This window comes from Rhipicephalus sanguineus, chromosome 2 (genome assembly GCF_013339695.2).
Source record: "Rhipicephalus sanguineus isolate Rsan-2018 chromosome 2, BIME_Rsan_1.4, whole genome shotgun sequence".
Taxonomy (NCBI): domain Eukaryota; kingdom Metazoa; phylum Arthropoda; class Arachnida; order Ixodida; family Ixodidae; genus Rhipicephalus; species Rhipicephalus sanguineus.
Window position 1 is genome coordinate 23,256,949 of NC_051177.1, and position 22,437 is coordinate 23,279,385.

Below are 22,437 nucleotides of genomic sequence, written 5' to 3' on the forward strand. Positions count from 1 at the left end.
CCGGCCAATGAGCAACCGAAGCTTGATACCGAAAATCCTTGTGAACTCAGGGCCGTGTGGGGTTTTCGAGTGCGACCCCAAAGCTGCGAACAACAAGGATAAAAATGTATTCACATAGCACGTATCTCCAGCACCTCGGATTAAGAAGCCACGAGGTAAAAGCGCAAGCGGCAGGCCCTTTAAATATAGACATAGGTGGCGTATTACCGTGGCCTCTGGCTTGTGCTCCCAGCTGTGTGCAAACACGCGGCGTTATAGCTACCTTACAGGTATACGCACGTGCTTTGAGGGCATGTATGCTCATCGGCCTAGAAAATGCGGAGAAGAACGCCGGTTATTCATGCGCTGCAGAGCTTAAAGCTTCACCATAGTTGCGGAAGGGGCCGTATAATTAAATCTGGGACGCGTATAGCGGCGTGGCTCGGCAGAAGCTGTAGCTGCCGCGGCGAAACGGATAAGCGAGACGAATGACCGTACCTCATTGGCCGGGCGCCAGCGGTCTGGAGGCCAATCAGCCAATGCGATCCGGCGCGATGAGATAAGCTCGCCGCCGGAAAATCTCATCAGCCAGTGGGCGGTGGCTGCGCAAGGGCTCTCGCCTCAGAAAGAAAGAACGCAAGAGAAAGAAAAACGCGGGAAACGCACAGTGCAAATGCAGGGCGCGCTCTTTCTGTGCAACACTAACACAGCTTCTGTCAGCTGATCATTATAGAACAAAATGAATGATGCCTTTTGTACCTCTCGTAGCATGATACGAATAGATATGCGTCGAGCCTGACACGGGCTCAGGGGCAGTGTCAGATAAGTCATTTGCGCTGACAGAGGAGTTCTAAAAAAAGCCCCAGAAACATGGGTAAATCCTAAAGTCATAAAGGTGTCCCTTTGCGGCCACAGACGCAATACATTATGTGCACCCGCCTGATTTTTGTAACAGCATAGGAGCCAGCAGAAAACCTTAACACAAGAAGGAAGATGCTCCTACTTCATCCATTTACCGGCCGCGTACAAGTGTTTCTGTTTCCATTACAGTCACGAGTATCGTCCAAATGTTTCATCAAGATAAGGATTATTAGAAGAGAGACTACGTGGGACTGCCCATCACGCCTATAGTTGGTTACTGAGGCTACTCGAGTCGACATCATGAAGTAAAGGGATGCCCACACCGCTTTGAAAGCCTCCGGTATAGCAATCTCTGTATCGAAACATGATCTGATATCTACACAGACCGAAGCACGTTGCGTTATGCGTTATGACGTTGACAAAAAGACATATAGTCTCTTCAGAGTAGCACGAGTCATGCATGGATGTATCGAGTAATGGTCAATGTCGCTGGAGCCAATGTTCCGACAAGTGGACTTGACTACATTCCCTGTTCAACGATTTCTCATCACTTCAAGCTTCTATCTTTACCTGAGCTTCTATCTTTTCGCATGGATGTGCCAGTCATTCCACCTAGAAATGCATATGCTTTCGCAAAAGCAACACCAAAGCAGCGGTTGCACAGTACAGATGCATTAGAGCGAGGGACAGGCGTCATGGCGTTTGCAGCTTCTACGAAAGGTGAAGTCTATTCAGGCGACAGTTCAATATACTTTAGATTGCATTCATGCCATGCTACTTGGCTACAAACTAGTCCAGCATCGCAAATTTTGGTATGCTATATACCTTCGTCACTCAGTAATGAATGGTAGTTCCAAGAACAACTGTCATTGTTTACTTACCTTTATTGTTATACTGCCGACTGTAAGCATTACGTTCGCTTGTACCTGCGACATACATCGTAATGAACTGGGCCAGTATTGTCAAAAACGTCTTAAGGTAAAAGAAATCGTAAGAGAATATTTCAGCCATTCACGATGTGGGACATATAATTGACAAAGCCGTCTCACAAATGGGAAAATGCACTTACGAAAGAGTAGTTTTGTGAATTCGGCCACTGCTTCGCTAATATGGACTTAAGAACCTGACGAAAGCAATACATGCATTTTGTACACTGTAATCGAATCACCGGTAGTGTAATCTACTAGATTTCATTAATGGATGGCAAAATCGCTGCACGGAGCCTTTTTCTTCTCTTTTCGTCCAACTGAAGCAGAGTCTGATCGCAGTCAATCTCCTAACTGCGTCATCGTCAGCCGCTAAAGCAACTGCCACTTGCTGCACAGAACTGTCGCCTATGCTTGTTGAGGATCGTGGGAGAGGGCCGCGCTAGCTACTCGCAATCAGGAATAATAGAGGAGACGCGGACCACCGTCTCTCCAGGCGAAGGCAACTGTACGTGCAGGGTCCATCCCGGGTCGAGCCGATATATGTGGCGGCAGAGCAGAAAGATGTGCCGCCAGCCGCATGCAACTGCCCCCCATCCACACGCGCACTGAATGTGTGCGGGCATTCTCTCTTCGTCGGCAGCGCTCGGTCGTCTCAGTGTGTTTACGACCAATTTGTAAGCCCCGCGCTCACTTATTTGTGCCGGTGGGTCCCATCATTCTTGATACAAGTCAACACATGCCTGCCCCTCTCATTTTCCCCTTTTCTCTCTTTCTTTCTCGCCTTTGCCTCCATTGCTTCACTCTGTATTATTTCTCTTACTTGCAGTCGCCTTTCTGAGTTGCGCAACAGTTGGCCTTCGCGTGATACCGTACTCGCCCAATATCTGGTGACGTTGTAACAAGAAAGAAAAGTTTCACCGGTTTTCCAGAATGCCCCAACAGTGTTGGTCGCAGAGAACAGCAAAATGCAACGTTAGGTGCTTCGCAGACTAGTATCGGTAAGGAAAAAGCAAGACTTGTTTGTTTTTTCAATCGTTTTCCTTTTTTAAGTTCTTCAGGTTGTGCTTCGGCTTTTTTCCGCACGATGGCTTCTCGCGAAATAACGGCTGACAGCGCGAGAACAACGTGAAATTGCGTCCCGTTTGGGAGGGTTTACCATTACAGCGCCGTTTACCACCTCAATTTTGCGAGTTTATTCCACAATTTTCCCAGCCAGCAGGCTGTAAAGGGAACTGTGCTAGACTTCCCAGCTCTCGAAAAGACGTCACTGGTTCCAAGTTTATATGCGCACTCTTCAGGCTGTTAGAAGAAATTTAAGATTTCTCGTAGGGATGATAGGGTTGAAATCTTTGTCAGATGGATGGAGATTGCTTCCAGCTGGCATTAACCGAGAAATTATTCGCTGTTCAGCCGCCAAGCACGAGGGCGCGGGTTCGATTCACGGCCATGGCACCCGCACTTCGATGGGGGTGAAATGCAGAAACAGATTTGGGCGCACGTTTAAGAACCCCAGGTGGTCGAAATTAATCCGCGGTTTCCCACGAAGGCGCAGTTTGGGTGTGAAATTCAATGAAGCCGTAGCACTGAAAACACAGGGACCAAGGAAGAGGACAGGACGGGCGCTACTCTCAGCTACCGGTTGTCTACCTCTGTTTAATGAATGTGTAGTTTTGTATAAGATACACGGAAGACAGTAGAGGCCAGTCTGATTGCAAAAGAAGATGCCAAATTAGTCAGCGCCCCTTCGATTACTCTGAGCGAAAAGGAAATCGCATATCTAGATGATGCGGGCTTGCACTTTTGATGTGCCTAAACAACTAGCTCAAAAGTATGTTTTCTTGGTGCGAAAGAATCCTGAACATATATTGTTTGATTGAGAACACAACCAAGATATTTACTCAGTAAGAGGGTGATACACAGTTCTTTTTTGTTTTGTTTTGTTTTGTTTTGTTTTATCTGCAATTTTGCGCCCTTCATTCACTCTAAGAAAAAAAGAAAGATTACCTGTGACTCTTTCTTCTGAGTCCTTACCTGCCACATATATGACTCTCTTTGAAGATACACCATAACTCTCTTTCGGAGATCTTTCTACTCTATTCGAAGAGTCGTGGAAGGCACGATCCTTGAAAAGAAAGTTAACGCGTATCTTTAAACGTGGCAAGTCAGGGCTCACCAAGAAGCTTGACAGGTAATCTTCATTTTCTAAGATTGCAATTGCGAGTGTTATAACATGGTTAATTTAGTCATGCACACGCACACATTATGTACACGTGATGACTCTGTGAGTGATTATTAACTAGGAACTGCAGGAGCCCATTCAACCTGTGTTGGTTTGTTTGTTTTTGCTATCTGGCGCTGAGGCAAGCCGGTCATCACTTACGCACGTTGTGTTGATGTCTTGACAGCGTCCCACGTCTCTGCGCTGTCGACCTGTCCTCATTTTTTTGTACATTGTTGCCCAGTAATCTTGTTTTGTTGCTTTTTTTTTCTCTTTTTAAAAATTTATCTCATTTTTTCTAACTTCGCGGGTACTGAGATGGCACTTGCCACGAGGTGTAACACTTAAGGAGCTCAACTTTGCGCAGCACTTCAGCATGGACGTTGCAATTAGTTCCGGGAACTGACCTTTTGCGAAAGGCCGTCAAGCAAAGTAGGCGTCTGGTGAATGTTTAGACAACGCCAAGGCCAGAGGCTGCGAGCGAAAGTACGAGCCAATGAGATTAATCTGTCAAGGTTTTAAGGCCTTCAAAGCGAGCCTGTCTGAAAGAAGAAAGACTGCTCTGCCATGCTTTCTCTCGTTTCTTTTTTTCCCCCATTCTTTAATGTCTTAACCGCATACCTCCGCGGCTGGATAGAAGACATGTTCAAGCCTAACGAGCTTTCTCCTCCTTTCTTGATGTGCGCGTTTTCCCTCCTGTATTTTTCTATTTCTTTATTTGTCTTTTATCCTGTTTCTTTAAAGTACGTCAGCTCTGTTGAAAAGAGCTGCGAAAAGCAGTGCGATAAGCAAAGATGTGGTGCGGAAGTACTACGGTTGCAGGTGCAAATGTGTCGAGTAGTAACTACCCTAAGCTAATGATCGACATACTCATGCCTTTCTTGTTCATAGTGCTTTCTTCTTTAAATTGTGGCTGATACTCCTCTTATTTTTGTACTTCGCTATGAAATATCGATTTATCAGAGAATAAAGCAAGCTGGTTTTTGAGCAGCGTTATAAGTACGCCAGTGACATCAGCCCCGCAGCTTGTTTCCGCGATAACACGCGCCCTTTGCATCGATACCTTCGTGTCGATGGGGAAAGTCTGAGCATCAAGAAAATCGACGAAAAAGCCGAAACGTGCGCATTACAGAAAATGTTAGGCGGGAAAACACGAACACTGGTGAAAGTAAATTCACAGCGCGCGCGCCGACTATATAGTAAATCAAACGGCGCACTCTGGCGGGAAAGAAAGTAAACATGGTACTTATCGGCGCATGCATTATTAATCTCTACGTGAAGTAATCTAAGGCTATACGGCACACGCGCATACTTCCGCTATTAAGTCAGTCAGTCTTCGATTATATTACGCAAAGATGAAATGTCATATTTAATCTGTTCTCTTCCGCGTAGGTCCGCGCGTGTTGCTGATTGACAGTTGGTGCTGCCGTTACTGCGCATGTGGCTAAAATTTTCGTGTTTATATTATCCGCCACAGTGTGACATTTCAGTTAATGTCGGCATTTGCACTGTTTGTTTCCACGCATTCGTTTGGTGGGCGTTCGTGTCTTCGCGCGAAACTTTTCCTTTATTGAACCCATTTCAATTAGCTCAACCTTGTGTATTTTAAAGAAAGCTATTTGCTTTAAAGAGCTCAAGCGACGCTTGCAAATGAGCGCTTCGAACGTGTGTATACTGCCGCAGCAGCCACACGGTAGTATTCTGTCCTATCATCGGCTAAAACTTTCAAGGCATGTTGGGTTCGCTTTGCATGATTCCGACTCGAAATGGTTGCTTTCCAAGCTGGGATAAAGTATCTATATATTCTCGATTGCGCCCTAACACAAAACCATTTTTGAAATGCCGCTTGGCCGAAACGTGACGGTACAATAGACTTCACCGGAGATGGTGTTTGATTCTTCGTTGCTTGCTGCCAAATCATTAAATCTGTCGATTCGCTTGCACCCAGATGCGCATTTTCAAGCGGGTGGGGTCGAGTTGATCTCTCGTGAAGGAGGCGGACCCCCCCCCCCCCTCCCCCCACCGCGCACTTTGGACAGCTTTTTTACGTGAGGCCAAGGGTATAATATCACTATGGCGGCTCGCCTAACTTTTTTGTCGGATTTATCCCAATCTCCTCGCTAGACCCCAGCAGAGAAGTGCAGAGATTTCACTCGTTGGATGGACGCTTATCGAGGAGTTATTGTCGGAGCACGGCTGAACTTTGTTGGAAAGCACCGAGAGACGCGATGGGAGCTCCACTCGGCGTTCCACTTGGCCAACTCAGTATAGCGGAACGGAGCATTCGTTCTGCATGGCTCGCTGCACGCGAAGAGCCTGCGCTTACGCAATTGCGCTTTTTGTGTGCAGGCGGAGTCAGTAAAGGTGCCACTCGAAGCGAACCGTGAGCACGCTTCGTACTAAACCGGTTTAGTGAATCGAGGTTCGAGCATTCGCTCGCGGTTCGAAAGCTCACTGGCTTTGGATTTCTGCTGCTACGCAAACGAGAGGTCGCGGGGTTCCACTCGCGGTCTTGGCAACCACATTTCAATTTGTTGAGCCCGAAAAAGCGCACGTGTGCAGAAATTTTGTGCGCATTTGAACATCTCTTAGATTAATGCGAAGACCTTTATTGCTATACGGCATTCCTCACAAACCGGGGATGCGCGGATTTTGGACGCTAAACCCGTTCGGTGATGAATGGGGTGGCTGAAAGTCATGTGCGTGAACGTGGCGGGACAGCCTCACCGCATGTGCGATGCACTTTAAACTCCTTCGTTCCCGCGCACTCTCCGCTGTGCACAGAGGGAAGAGCGGGTGGACTTTAAAGCAGCAACAGGAAGAGTGATGGTAGAATCAGAGGGAGAGAGAGAAAAGAAGAGAGAGGGTGGGTGTGTAGAGTTCGGTGCCGGCGACGCGCTGCCAGATTACTACAATGCTCGCGGAGAGAAGACCTTTATCTGTTCAACGATCGGTGCGGTGCCTCGAACCAGAGCGCTCGAGAGCACTCTCCTCTCTCATCCCGACTTCCTCCTCGCCTCTTCTTCCTCCACGCTGAGCTGCCTTGCTCGCCGCACTCCGTCGCCAGGGTATTCCCGCGGCTACACAGAGGGACCTCCTCTTCCCTGCAAAGCACCACACCCAGGTTTTCAAGGCGGTTCTTCGCTTCCTTGAGGACACTGGACTGCATTCCTCCTCTCCTTCTCCTCCCTCTTCTCATCTTTATCTCCCTTTCCCCCTTTCCCCTACAGGCGCTGAGCCGTGCTCCCAATTAGGGTTGCAGAAGTTGCGCCTTTTCCTTTCCTCAACCTCTCCTCCTCCTCCTCCTCCTCCACGCTGTGTGGGTTGAATCGGGATGAACAATGAAAACGAGCAGAACCGAAAAGGCGGCGCTTATATATATATATATACACGAGACAGCGTGGATGAGCGAGGAGAAGAGACGCTATACACAATGGAAGATGGTGCGTTTGCTTTGTGCGTGTGTGCTCGACGTGTGCCAATCTTCCTCGTTCTCTCTGGTCCCCCTCTCTCGGCTGTGCAGTGAAGTTTATAGCCGTAAATTATCTCCTCCCTCGTCACTTAGGGCTAAGGCCGTGCCCCGCCTCGTGCCGAGCAAAAGCGGTCGAAACAGCGCGATTTCAAAAGGGCCAAGATTGGAAAGCTTCTTTTTCTTTCACGCGCATTTGGTTTTCCTTTTCTTTTTTAATTCTTCCTCTGAGCCAGTTTTACTATTTCCCGATCTCGCGCGCACGTGCCCTGGCTTCTCCAGTATATCTCATTTCTGCACATTCAAAATCGCGCATGCCACGCAGTCCTCAATATTCAGCTTTTGTACAAGCAAAAAGCGAAAGAGAGCAAGAAGTACGCGTCGTCGCCGCGATCTCGGGTTTCGCCCGTGCCTCGTATTAAAAATGTACAGCATGTTTGGAGGCACCGCCGGCATGAGCCCCATTGGGGGCAACACTCGTGGCAACATCTGGCCTTGACAACTGTCTGCGCTTGACCGATTACTTGCCTGTGAACAGTACGTTTACTAGGGCCGCAGCTACGTCAGCATGAGATTACCGTTGTCACGTAATCAGTCAGCTATCGCATGCTGTAGCTTTCAGGGCACTGCGTGGTATTAACGCGACGGGAATTCTCGATTTTTGACTAACGTCTGCTGCGGTTCATTCCTCGTACTCATTCATTCGTCCACGTGACGTGTGACCTCTCTATTCTTTCTTTTTTTTCCTTTTCCGTAAGTATTCGGGTCATCTCACCTCGCTTATTCCAACATTTCAAAGCGATAATGATTAATAAAACGCCAAAATAGGTTACGCACTGATAGCCTCCTCTTCGTGTAGAACCTGTATCGATTTCCTCTTTAAGCCTGTGGGCACCGTTGGCTCTTCAAAAAAGTTATAAATAAAAATGGCATTGCCCACCCACCCCTCCGTTTAAGTCGAAGAAGCAAGTATCATCTTCGATCAAAGAAGGATGAAAGAGGGGTGGAGGCATCGTTGCCTTGTATTGTTGTTCTTAACGTTTGATCGACGAGTTGCAAGCTTGCCTCAAGGTCTTCTTGATTTTCATTACGCTCCGGTTGGTAGCCTCGTGCGAGTCACACGATTCCGCCGCCCATTTCCGCCTTCTCTTTCCCCGTAGCGCCCGATTCCTTCCTTCGAGCACACATTCGTCATCTTCCTTCCTGTTGTTACTCCTTCCGAGTTCCACATCTTCTATAATCACAACCAAGTATCTCCTTCGATTGTCCACGTTTCTTTCTCCGGTTCAATCTCGAAATATCTCTAAAGGAAATACACTGAAGACCGGGGAAAGGAATCGGTTTTAATCCACTTTTATTAGTTTCGTTCCTCGCTCTACGCTTCCTTTTATCGCTATAAGCAACAACGAGTTAGTAAATACTTACTTTTATCCGCCTCTCTCTCGGTTCTCTCCTTTTGTTCCTGGCCGTATATCTCGGAGCCCCTTTATTTTTCACGAAAGCAGCGCCCCGTGGCGTGCCGTTCTCTTTCATTGATTCCAAAACAGAGACCCATCGGCGCGCCGCTGTACAATGGCACAGGGGGGCCTTCGCTTCCTTCCTTTGCCGTCACGAGACGTCATCAATGTCTCTTTCAGAAGTGCGCGCTTCTTCCTTCGTTGCAGTAATTGCTCGCTAGACCGTGGCTCATTCAAACTCGTTTTCGCTTGCGCCATTTCCCGGCTTGCGCATTGTCTCGTTTTTTTTTTTCATTTTATTTCCTCGGTATCGTTTTTGGTCGTGCCTTGTTTTTTTTCACTTTGTCTAATCTCGCTTCTTGCACATCGCCCGCAGCTTCGTTCAGGGGCGCACATACGCATATATATTCCCTGTTTCTGAACTGCATCACCGCTGTCTCGATACACCACAGGGTCACATTGGATTCGTGTGTCCGTGTGCACTCTTTTTACGTGTCTTAGCTGATCGCTGACGTCCAGTGTTTGCAGGGCTTCGCTAGCTCCTTCTACCTTTTCACTTTCAATACCGCTCCTTGCACTTCTGTTTAACAGTTCAAGCCTGAATGGCCTCTCAAAACCCGTTGACAGAAACGCATTTTGGGGCCACTTATACACATTGCCATTTTGCTTCAGTTCCTTTCTCTTGCTCTCTTTGTTTCGTTTTTGCTCGTTTTCTCAAGTGACGAGCAACAAAAGGAAAGTCTTATTATACAGTGTGGCTGCGTCATTTTTTCTTGATGTCAGAGTCTCAGTAGCCTGTATCAATTTTCAAACGGCCTTCTATTTCTTTAGTTTATTAAAAGAACAGATTGAGTAGGGTAATCTGCCGTCGCCACTTAATAAGTGGTTTCAGAAAACTGCAGGGATCTTAAAGCTCTTTTTTCTTGGATTGCTCTCACGAAGAAGTTTCACTCACTGCAAATTCTGAACATATTAGCAAAGGCAGCCACCCAGTGGTAAAGAACAATAGACCCTTTTCATAATTGTAAAGCTAGCTTTCCTGCCATGCAGTTTGCCCAAGTAATGGCGGCTAGTCACTTACTGCAAACAACGTGTTCTAGCGCATTTTGCTTGCGCTATGACGTGGAAAATGTAGACTCGGCTCTCTTGACATAAATACGCATAATAGACAAGGCTCAGCACGTGCAACTAGGACCTCGTCTCCACTCTAAGCAAGAGAGGTGCCGCCATTAGTTGTTCAAATATGCAGCGCAGAGAAGCGCACTTGCGGATTATGAAAAGGGTCTATTGGGAACAACAACAGAAAAAAGAAAGCTTTTAGTATTTGCCCTTAGATTAAATCTTCTCGACTGAATTTTGACGTAGGAGCTTGCAATGTTCGCACTGGGGCCATAGTGTACTAGAGCTTACTATTCTGGGGCTACCGTCTTGATCTGTGCCATTTTTAGGTGAGAAAACCTTGTATACCGTGTCGATTAAAGAAACGTGCCAAGTAATCTTTTTAGCACCTTTTTTTTTCGGTATAAGACCTAGGGTATGTATTTACAAAATAAAATTGTTACTCCAAAATTTTTCGTAAAATAAAATTTCAGCCAATTTATAATGCTGGTCATATTATTAGAGAAGGCGAACCAGCCAGTGACGAAGATCACTCATAAACGAAAAGTTTTTAACAATCGGCCCCTGGGCCAGCACAATGTAACAATCTCTCTTACTTGAATGCATTCTTTCTTTCTTTTTCGTTGTTTTTCACCGCCCACGCCTGACCAATGCCGGTGATAACCTAATTGGAGCGCCGCAGACAACACGATTTGGAATGGGACTTTTCGTCATTCGGCTCTGCCTTCCGGACTCACTCCCAGCATTCTTCCTCATTGCTCATGGATAATCGGTGACTAACCGTTCTGTCAACTTGGGAGAACTGGCAGCGCAAGGCCTGTTGTGATACCAATTACACGGAAGGCAAATATGGAAGCGACATTGCAGCACTGCCTTGGGCTGTTGGAGTTTAAGAGAACCAGAGTAAAAGTCACAACAAAGCGCATACTTTGTTTAACTTACGTCGCCGTGCTCCAGCGTCAAAGTAAACCACCGCATTCCACACGCGGAGCCATGTTTTGTTTACGGCAGTCGTAAAAGTCTTAAGTTCCTCCTAGCTAAATGACAGCGCCTGTTTGTTCGGCTTCACTCGTGAAAAAGAGAAACGACCTTCTAAATTTTTTTCTGCTTTTTTTTTTTTGCTACCAGGCGTTTTATCTTTCTCTCTCTCTGTTCTCCAGTTTATGACATGACCCATATGAAAACTGCACGCCGACTAAACATAACTTGAACGCAAGGCTCATTTTTCAAAGCTCTACGTCCTTGTCGTCTTGCGTGCTGAGTATATATCTTTCTCTAGCTCTCGTTTTCTTTCTTTTCTTTTTTTTTTCCTTTCCTTGCCTCTCTGCAACGTGAAAGCGCATGTGAATACTCGCCGCAAACCCCGCATTGCAATCCCTAAGAGCCCTCTTATTAGAATTAGGCTAGAGAACTCCATGGAAGCGAGCGGCATATTCGTGCCTCCTTATATAGCAAGCTTCCGCGCTCGTTCTGTTTAGCTTTCTTAGTCTCTGCGTGTTTAGCGCTTTCGCTTTCATTGTTTCCTCGCTTGTCATTTATATCAGTATAGTGAAGGACAGCGAAAAATGTTTCCACATATTTTTCCTTAAAGCACTTTAGAAATATAGCATCTAATTACTTATCCCCTTTTCTTTCACATTCAAATTTGTGCTTCAATTTGCAGGCTGCTTTCACCTTCAAACTCTGTTTACCTCAGAGATTTGGTGCAAACCCATCTACACGTTATGATGTTGGCATTACCATCATTTTCTTTGCCTATCGCGCAACCCTTGCGCGCTTCAGCCGTCGGGTTTTGAACGCCGCCTTTTTCTTCGAATACCTCCATGAGAAATAATAATACATCGGAAAGCATTTAACGATGATCGTTGTGCACATAGCATTGCCGTTGATGAAGTGTTTCCTAAAGTACTTATCTGCACTAACATTCGATTAATCTGACGACTCGACGACACTTTCAGCGTTGGGAAAATGCGCTGCATCTTGCACGATGGAAATTCTTCAGGAAACCATCAGCATTGTGCAGCGTCTAGACGCGTTTGCTCGCAAGCAGGCTTTTTTAAAGGTGCTCTATTTCTCTTTATAAGGTATGCTCCTGCCACGCATTCGTTAAACTATCGGGCTTCGGCACTAGAGGCCCAGTGTTCAAATCGAGCCGTGGGAATATTTTTAACGTTGATGTTTATCCGGTGTAGATATGCGCTGCGCTGACGTCACTCGCTTGTTTGCGTGCGTGCGTGCGTGTGTGTGCGTGCGTGCGTGTGACGTCACTCGCTGTCAAATGAGGTCACTCGCGATTACAGATCCGGTTGGTCGATCGGTCGGTTGGTCCAAATGGCGAGCAGGTATGGCTAAAGAAATGCGACGTACCCGTTTAAAGTGAAACGTCAGATCAATGAAAAGAAAAGAAAAAAAAAAGAAAAGGAAGAAGCGATGTATGCGAGAGATGCACTATTCTAGAGCCATCTCGCGTACAGCGGCACCCACCGCAGTCCTGCAGCGTCTGCAGCCTGCAAGATACACGTTTCGTCAATAGCCGAGTGCGCTCGTCTCGGAGTCGGCAGGACAGAAGAGCGCAGACCAGACGCAGCTTCTCTTTCCTCCTTCTCTATGTTCTTTTTCCGGCCTTTAAGCGTGGGCATTCGTTTTCATTTTGACATTTCCGCTCCGGCCGCGGCATACGATATAAAGCGATTCTGCGCGTTTCTGGCTTGACTTGGCTTTGATTTCGGACATTGGAAGCCACCGCGCGGCGGCCAATCGAGGGCTACGCCGCCGTAAACGCGTGCGGCTTTGAATGGGATCAAACCCTTGCCGCCTTTCTCTCTTTTACCGCTGGGTACCGCATTTCCGCAAGTGTAACGTAACCTCGCCCATTCAATTTCCTGCTTGAAAATATGCAGATCGCGCCATGCATGTTCGCAGTCTACCGACCGCGGGTTGCTTTGATTCCTTCAATGTACCAATTCCTATGGTATGCTGTGAACCGATGCAGCTTTTGAAGATCACGAACCCATAGAGTATCAGCTGAGCCTTTCCGCGAACATATGACGCTGACGCGGTTGGGGAAGAGGACATGTTTTGGTGTCTAGTCAACATGACGCATAGCTCCAATGTGGCTTGTAGATGATACAGATTTCTAAATTTTTTGGTCACCGTCAAGCCGCTCTTCTTCATCTTTCTTTATTGCCGCCAGCATACGTGGGTCTAATGTTGGAGTTGAATCATTCGTCCTGAGCTGTCAATAAGGATGACGCAAGGAAAGCAATAAAAAAGTCACTAGTGGCGTGGATGCTGTCCTTGGTTACTAACGAACAGCTCATGCTACTAAGTCCGCATTTTTTCATATAGCGGCTGTCTTATTCCGAAAACCTGGCACATATGTCGAAACTCTCGCGAGTTGCTCTAAGTGACCGTGCGCGATTTCCTCGACCACGTGGGCTCCTAATTCCTTCGTCAGGATTCTATGAATTCCTTCGTTATCGTCAAACGTACATGAGATCAAAGCGATAGCATCATTTGGATCACTGGCTAAATACAAAAATGAATCGCGTTGTAAAAGAATACTTGCATTTTCCCAGCCTTGGTTTTCTACGCGTTTCTTTTGAGGTCGCCTTCCGCAGCGTGTAAGTTCTGTTATTATCGCGATGGTGTAAGCGCGCCCATCATCTTTGAGCGTGGAAGTGCGCCGTATTCTCCCGTAACGTCTTGCGACGGCCGTCGCGTCGTTACTGTATACGTGCACATACGGTACACAGCCCGAGGGCTTTGAAGGGATCCGTCGGTGGCGTCTTCTTCTAGATCGCGTTTCCCAGCCACGACGACTCGTTTGGATCCCGAGCTTTAAGGGATTGCGCGCGCTTCCCGGAGACTTTAAGTGCTGCCGCTGCGGCTCGGTATCCCTCTGATGGCCCAGCCAAAAAATGAGAGCATTGCAATCGATCCTTCGGCTGTTTGCTTACTTTCATCAACCGTGGCCGCGTTACTTTTGTCTTCTTCTTTAATGTGTTCCGTTTGGTTTCTTCTTCCTCGTCATCTCTCGATCCGTATACACGTTTTCTTGCTCGCCTTGGGCAATGCACGATTGGCCAATTTTTCTGCGAGCAGCTACTCATTTTTCCTTTGTTCGTTTTCTGCGAAGGGAAGACAGGAATGGTCACCATGTTTTCAAAGGGCCACTGTAACAATTCAGCGCCCGCATTTACAAAAACAAGCTAAAAATTTTCCTAACAGAATATTTCAGCCAATCGCGATGCCGGACATATCGTTAGCGAAGACAGCTGACCAATCGAAAAGCGCACTCACGAAAGAGAAGTTTTGTGAATTCGGCCCCAGGTTTTTTAAAGCCCTTTAATATACGAGCACCATTTGCACATTAAGCAAAGTTAGAACCCCTGCAACCTTATTTACGGTCATGGATGCTAAGTATATTTTTCCAAAAATAATGAAATTTTAATTGAATTGAATGATAGCTTCTAATGTAAAGTGCTAAATTACTGACTAGTTGGTTTGCTGAACTGTCCACATGAGCACTCGTTCCAGCGCTTCGAAACTACCAACATAGCCTGTCCGGATCGCTTGCGGTCTTTTTTTAAAATCAGAATTAGAAGGAACCAAGACAGCGTAGCTCCTGGTAAACAATTATATATCGAAATAATCTTTCTTCAGAAAAATTCTAGGCGAGACGATAATCACCAGCGATAACTTTGTAATGGTGATTAGGCTAAAAAATAATCTGCGGAAAAATATAAACAATATACGCGTATCAATACATAATACCTTGGGCTTTGCGATGCTCGTAAGTTCTGTAGGGTCATAAGAACGATGCTGGTCAGCTTACTTTCTTTTTCTTTCTTTTTAACTGCGGAGGAGCTTAAGGCACCTTCCTGTCGTCGTCTCATATGTCTCGCGTTGGCGTCACGCAGGTCCCACGTTTGATACATAAGCCGAGCAGGCGGCATGTGCATGAGCAGCGCGCGCTTTCCCGTGAACGCCAGCGTCGCCGAAGGGCTGATTCGTCTGTCCGAGCCAGCGAAGTGACAGCGAACCGCCAGCATCGGGAGTTAGACACTGATCTTCTGAAGAGAGAAGCGGAGAGGAAACGCCAGCGCAAGGAGTTAGATGCACCGCGCTCGGAGCAGGAAACATTAAAAAAATGGTAAAAATAAGACCATAGAAAGCGAAAATAGATAACCGCAAAACAAATCACTTAATCAGAAGAAAAGAATAGACATTGATATGAAATATTACGTGAATCAAAGAAGGGAACTTTGAGGGCTTGTTTCGCCAGCTGGCAAAGGAAGAGTGTTCCACACTCGCCGCCATGGCTGCGAGCGGCGCTGACTTACACTCCCGGGTTTTCGTGCACATAAGTACCCGATAAAGTGGACGGGGCGACGACCACCGCCGCAGCTCAATTGTTAGAGCATCGGACAAAGTTGCAGGTTCGGTCCCTGCCGGCGGCAAGTTATCTTTTCGTCCACTTTGCTTTCTTCACATCTATTATCGCAATTACTACGATACACTTAAAACAGTACAATTATCGTCCCCTATACCTTCCTTGTTTTCGTTATTTGCTGGTTTTCATTAAGGTTGTGTCAAAATATTACATGGTCACACGAAAAGACCAGAGAATAGCACAAAAAAGCAGATATACTCAAGAAAAGAACACAAAAGAGCAGATAACTGACACAACATAAATACAAGGGGAAAACCGGCGGATCAATGCTCCTCAGATCGTACAGCTTGCACTTGGGGCGGATTAGATTTTTTCATTCTTCCTTTTTCCGGTTTGGCTCCATCGCGTGTTTAGTTTTCCAAAGTTGCGAAACGTAAGATCTCCATGCTCGTACTTCGTCTCGCCCCATGAATGCCGCATCCTTGTCCATCCCTTGAATGTGCTCCGTTTCATAGTCCGAGCAGGAGGCGCCAGTCCGCCGTGCGCCGTTTACACCACATGTGTGGCGCCTCACGCACTGCACGCGCCGTCGGCGGGAGTGTGCTGCTAATGGAGGCACCAGCTGGCCCCCGTCCTTTCTATCTTCAGATGCTCGCGGTGCGAGAATGCAGCCCTTCGGGCCCCGCAGTATTTATAGGTCGACTTTGCTACTCCCCCTCTTTTGTACCCTCACGCTGCGATGATATAGGCACCACGTGACCCACGCTGCCAATTCGCAGCCCTCTGGTTCCCGCCTCCTGCCCGAGGCCAGCGCGGTCACGGCTTCACGACGCAACTTTGTAGGAAGTGTATGATGCCGCGTCTGAAACCCAACTGCTCTAGGGCTACCCGAAGAATTTCACGTTCGTGTTTTCGGTTGAGGAGATTATCCGACCAGGCCCGGGCATGTCGCTGGCGCAGGTAGCGATATATATATATATATATATATATATATATATATATATATATATATATATATATATATATATATATATATATATATATATATATATATATATATATATCATATATATATATAATGTTATACAATATAAGATATCATATAACACAAACGTATACAAGAAATTGTCACATAATATTAACAGCATGAACTATGAAACTCTACATCTTTTGTAACCACAGTCATTCGACGTGCATAAGAAAGTAAACTTGCGCAAGATGCATTTTTCTTCTGGCGTCAATTTGAAAGAAGCTCCAGCTTATCTCGCAGGGCCGTTACCGCAGAAAACGAGCTATAAGTGTGGAGGCTAATCGGCGCCAAGTGTCTGTTCCCACTGTGCTTGATTTTTGGCTCAGCGGTCGTAGCGGGCAACTAATCGCACTAAAGCGTCTTCTGATGTCTGTGCTTCTTTGTGGCGCGTAAATTAATGCAAATAAAGCACATGGAAACATCTAAACCACAAGAACAGTTCGCGCGTGTCGCTTGTTTTATCGTATTTAAAAAAAATAAGATTAAAGAAAGCTCTGAACCAAGGAAAGCAGAGGAAGCGTTGATGTCGTTTACATCCCTATCTTTGTCTCGTTCTGCGTGATTCTTTCTCCGCTTTGATTGTGCGTCTCTCTTCAAACGAGTCAGATGCCGAACGCTGTGACTTTATAGTTGTCCACGGAATGCGTCGCTGTCTGCCGCTGATTCACAAGGCGTACGGGCATGCATGACGGCCGAAATAATGAGCGGGGCTGAACGAGAGAAGCCTCCGTGCCATTCAGCCCACGTCACAGCCCGATCATACGGCCCCCATTCGCTGGCTTTAAGGATCAGCATTGCTTAAACAAGTGTTTAGTCATCTATGAACTTCGTAAATTAGCACGTAATGCCTCTGGAATAGCGCATCTCATTTAGAACATAATAGTTATATGGAAGCAGCTTGCTCTGCGATATCGTACAGCTAACTACGCGACACTCAACCGGCCTTAAATGTTCAGCTTAAATTTTTACTGGCAGCACAGGCTGTCGAATTGTTATCGTACTCATTTTGATCTCTCTCGCACCACTTGAACCTTCGTGTGTTTCTTCGCAGATGAAGCCGAACGGCCACCGTACCTACAGAGCAGCGTGGCATGAACGGGGAACGTGACCCCACGTGATGACATCGACCATGACGTCACTGACGCCGAGGAAAGGGCGGCCTTACCGCCCAGCCTTGCTGGCTCTGGTGACAGTGCTACTGGTGCCGCTGGCACTTGGAACAGCCGGTGCTGCCGCTGCCAGCGACCCACCATCTACGACAGGTTGGCGCGATATGGTGACCTCTCGCCGTGCTTGCTCCAAATGAATGAGCTGCGAAGTGGTTGCAAAGCGGGGATATAGTTTCGATATCCTGAAGGTTGAGCCATCTCGAGATTCTATCCCCGCTTCCTATTGTTCCGCTCGTTGACGACTTCTTAGGCATTCCAGATTCGAGTTCCAGATCAAACGAGTTAGGGAATACGGAATAGCTCCAACCATACATTAGGAGATGAATCTGCAGATTTCTTAGATCCCGCATCGCAACTCCTCTCTATCTCTACTCCAACTGTTCCTCCGCGTTTTTTATTGTTATTTGTGATGCAGAAAAAGGGCAAGCTGTGTGTCTCATAGAGTCGTCTGTACCTATAGGTTCAACGCATTACTTTAGAAATAACGAAGATCGATAAAGAAGAGCAAGAAAGAAATGTATACAAAGCTGTACGCAGTAACCTCAGTCTCGAGCACACAACTAATGTTTGTACCGAAAGCTTCTCGGAAAGCAAGCTTTAGTATTTGGTACAGTATTTGTCCCGCCAAACAAGAAGTTCAACGGAAGAAAAGAACACGAATATGTTCTTCTCGGGTTCCAGTAGTTCATTCCTAAACAAGACGCATAAAAAGGTGCAAAGGATTTATTCAAAAAGTCATCAGGTGGGACGGCTCATTAAGAGAAGCCAGATACAAATTAGTACGACTATGGTCTCAGTGCACGTGTGTTGTCAGCCTCTGTTTTTGTTTTGTTCTTCATCCGCTAATGATCGTTTACCGAGCAAGAGGTCGCGCCTTTGAAGCCTGTTCCGGCAAATAGTGTGATCACTACGGATGATGTACTGTGTTTTCATCGGGCGTCTCTCATAATTATATCGCGGTTTTGGGACGTTAAACCCCATCAATTATTATGTGTTTTCATCAGCGCCGTTTTATTTCTTTCCTACCAGACTTCGTCAGGTGCCCTAATAAGGCTTTCGTTTCTATTGGGAGCCGGGAAAGCAAAGCAAATCATCCGCTGTTCTAAACGCGATTACTCGTGATCCACGTAAACAGATAGAAAAGGAGAGACGGAAGGAGCGATCGCTGAGCTGTTTTGATCACCTTGCCGGTCGACGCGTTAGCCTTATAACACCGCCTCCGCCTTGTGCTTTTTCGGCTTGGCAGAGCCTTATTGCGGCTCGGGCCCTGCGTGCTTGACTGAAACCTCGATCGCGCGCGAACGATGGAAGTGGTGCACGGAAACGGGCAATTTCCAGGTCGTTCCCAATCGCTAAAACAAGAACAAGAGGCGCCGGCTGCCGCTGGCGTCATCTGCGAGCACACACACACACACACATACAAACTCGCACCCAGCCCACTCTCCTCCCAACACTCACGCACGCACTTTCGCTGCCGTGGCGTGGTACCGTTGTCTGCAACGTCTCATACAAGCTATGAGACGTGCCCGTCGTGCCGCGGCAGCGAGGGAAAAACGAAACAAAAAAGCGATCAAGGTATCAACCACTGCGAATCGCGGCCCGACGTCGAGCGATCTGAAAGAAATGGGAAGAAAAAAAGAACAAAAGCAAAGGATAAGCATCCGTGTTGTGGTAAAGCCGACGACGAATCGGCGGCAGCTGTTAAGCCTAACGTGGCGACGAGAGCGATCTGGTACGCCCGAGCCAGTGGGGCAGCGGTACACGCCGCCCGTTCCTTCCTTCTCATCTCAATCGCCCGAGGCGGCCTGTGCACCCCACGGCACGGAGAATTTCTCTCGCCTGATAATATACGAAGCTGCCTCCACCTACCGTGCCTTTGCACATATCTGCTGGTATCGCCCGCAGATCACCCACCCACTAGCGTTTAGCCTAAAGACGGCCCTGTATTGCGATCTAGATGTCGCTTTGGTTTGCAGAATACCGCGCTTTCTCCAAGTCTGCGTTCTTGGATCAACCTTCCATCTTATTTTGTATTTTTGTTTATTTCGAACGTTTCTTCTTTCTTTACAGTGGCGTACGGCCTCGCTCACTCTGATCTTCCTTTTTCTATCTCTCTCTCTCTCCGTCGTCCATCTTTTCCCGTCTTTTGGAAAAACATGTCTCGTCTTTATACGTTACCCCTCTTCCACTTCATGGCGTGTATGGCAACGTTTTCACCTCCCCTGATTCCGTGCGCTCCGCGCTTCTTATTACTGGCCTGGCTGACCTTGCACACACTGCATGTAGTCGGGTCGCAGAGGGCAGGATGTATTATCGTATTTGTTTGCGGTATATTGCTGGGCTGTGCCTCGTGTGCGTTGGCCGGTATTCATTCCACCTTCTAACCCGGACACCTTCGCCTTCTAACCCTTTACGTATTCCTTCCTCTTGCTTTGTATGTGTGCTCTGTGCGTACAGTTGACGCCTATCTTATAACCCCGAGAGAGCGGTAGCTCTGCGTGAAACTGGGCTTGCGGTGCCTGGTCGTCAAACACACGCATTTCAGTCACGTCTGCTGCATACGAAACTCGGACCGGTGATTTCTCTTTTCATACTTCTGAAAAAAAATAAAGATATTGCCCCCCCCCCCCCCCCACCGCGCCCCGCATCATACCATCATCACTACTAGGGTATCTCAGCGGGATTCTTACTTCGTCATCTGCCGCCACTGACCTTCCGGCTCCTTCCTGAGGAGCGAGTTTCTTTCCTTTTCTTTTTTTTTCTTTCGTTTGATTGTATTACTCTCATACGTACGTAAAAGCACGGATATGCGTATGTATTCCCAAGAAGGATGACTATGATTACCGTATGTGAGCCGAATATATTTTTGCTATGTACATAGTTTGCAAAATAATGTCACAAGTGGCACAAATTGCGATGCGGAAGGCGGGGACAAAAATCTGCACATACATCAGCTTGACTGGCCCCGCTTCCCCGTTCATCCAGCAGCAGACAGCACGATTTGATACTTAATTATATGATTATATAGCTAGGCGACCGAGCATTAGGAACTCGATGCACTCAAGGTGGTCATATAAGAATAATTGATGAACAACTAAACAAATATACACTATGTTGCACTATATAGCACGAAAGACACAACGACTTTTTAATAGAAGCTTGCATCTATAGAAATGTGAAAGAAAATAATTGCCGTACACTGGACTATACTAAGGATGAATGGAAAGCCTGGGCATCTTCTTTGTGATGGGGTGGTCGCCTGTGAGCGATAAAGCTCAATTTCCAATTTGACCTTAGAAGAAGAAACCATAAATTCATAGCTTGCCTTTTGTGCTCGGCGGTAGAGTAGATTCAGCTTTTAAGGTATTTTGTTTTTGTTCTTTCTGTCCATATTTCCACCACCAAACCTCCAATCACTTTTTACTGGTCTCTGTCGCAGATATGTTCGCATTTCCTCGGCTATACCTAAAACTCCGGGCTTCACGGAGGCTAGTGCCCAAACACCCCGGTAAACATCTTAACATTTCAACAAAACGTACTCCGTCGCTTCCCTAGCTTTCCCGCAACCACTACGTGTGTCTTCTTTAAAGTGCAAAGCTACAAATAAAACATCCACCTTGCGGTTCTTCGCGGAAGTGGTCTGCCTAGAGCAATCTGCAACTCTGAGATCGACGATTCAGTTATCAACCGTTTAATTTTGTACCTGTAAGTGCCTCAACTCATTTCAGCTTGGCGGTGCGATACAGGACTTAGCACATCATCGTCCTGTGTGCCCTGTCTATACCTTGGTAACGTTGAACGTTACATATTGCAGCATTTGCCAACAACCTTTGTAAGCCCGGATCCGCCTGCAGCCAACAACACTCCTCTTCCGCCTCCTTACCTACTTCAATAAAATGTCTGACAGTTTCTAAAAAATACTTTTCGTACGCATCGTAAGCTGCATGGCATATAACTTTGTTTTTTTTTTAATTTATGCTTAACTCCTAAAATAGCGCAGAACGTTGTCACAGTGAACTGGTACAGAAGAGGTGCTTTCGCATCCTCGCGAGCTGCTTACGTCGGCCTCTCCACCGTACGTCATCTCTAACTCCTCCCACCAATGCGCATCTGGGCCTGAACGACTATCGCGTGGAATATACTTTGGAGCCGCTATCAGACGTATATCGCCCTATATATCACGACATGAAATCCGCGCCCACTCCTTTGGGTGCCATCATCGCCAGGAAATGGCCGATCCCTTGCGTCATCTTTGGTTGGCAATCGGCCGTAATGAGGGTCCATCGCTGCAGTGCGTACAGAAAAGCTATAGGCTGTCGACTTTACTTCAGAATGGACCGCTGCAGGTTTCTCCTACCCTGTCTTCTTTATTATTATTGTGAAGAGAAAGATGCGAGCCAGAGGAGAACTACCAACCATGCCATAACCTGTGATGAATGCTGCAGTATTCGAAGATAGTTCGCCACAACTTTTGGCGATAACTTCCTCTATCGCTCACAACGGAGAGCCACGCCGTTAAAACACTTAGCTGCCTCCGGTACGCAAACGGTGAAACCACTGAGTAAAAGTTGGCCTGTTTGTCGACACTCCTGGTGCAGCCGTTTAACTAAACTGTAGCTTTATTGAAACTGCATGAAGCAGCACATAGATGGCGTCGTAATTTAGCACAATCTATGGAACCTTTCTACGTATGCCCACGTCCTGCAGTTCTCGGGTGGCTTCACACTTTAAAATGTTCTGTGCAGTGGCGTAGCCAGGGGTTGGGGGGGGAGGGAGGCACACCGGGCCCGTGCCCCCCCCCCCTCCTCCCG

General features: G+C 47.0%; 1 protein-coding gene across 5 annotated transcripts in view; it reads left to right on the top strand.

Annotated features, from left to right (window-relative positions):
* The window catches only part of LOC119382526 (uncharacterized), a 139,363-nt gene that overhangs the window by 111,559 nt on the left and 5,367 nt on the right, over nt 1-22,437 (top strand). For all 5 annotated transcript variants that reach the window (XR_007415059.1, XM_037650253.2, XM_037650252.2 and 2 more), the window contains one exon: nt 17,509-17,719. Coding sequence is in view for 4 of the 5 variants with exons in the window: in XM_037650253.2 (XP_037506181.1) it covers nt 17,575-17,719 (145 nt within the window). In the remaining variant the exon portion in view is untranslated. The remainder of the gene's footprint in view (nt 1-17,508; nt 17,720-22,437) is intronic.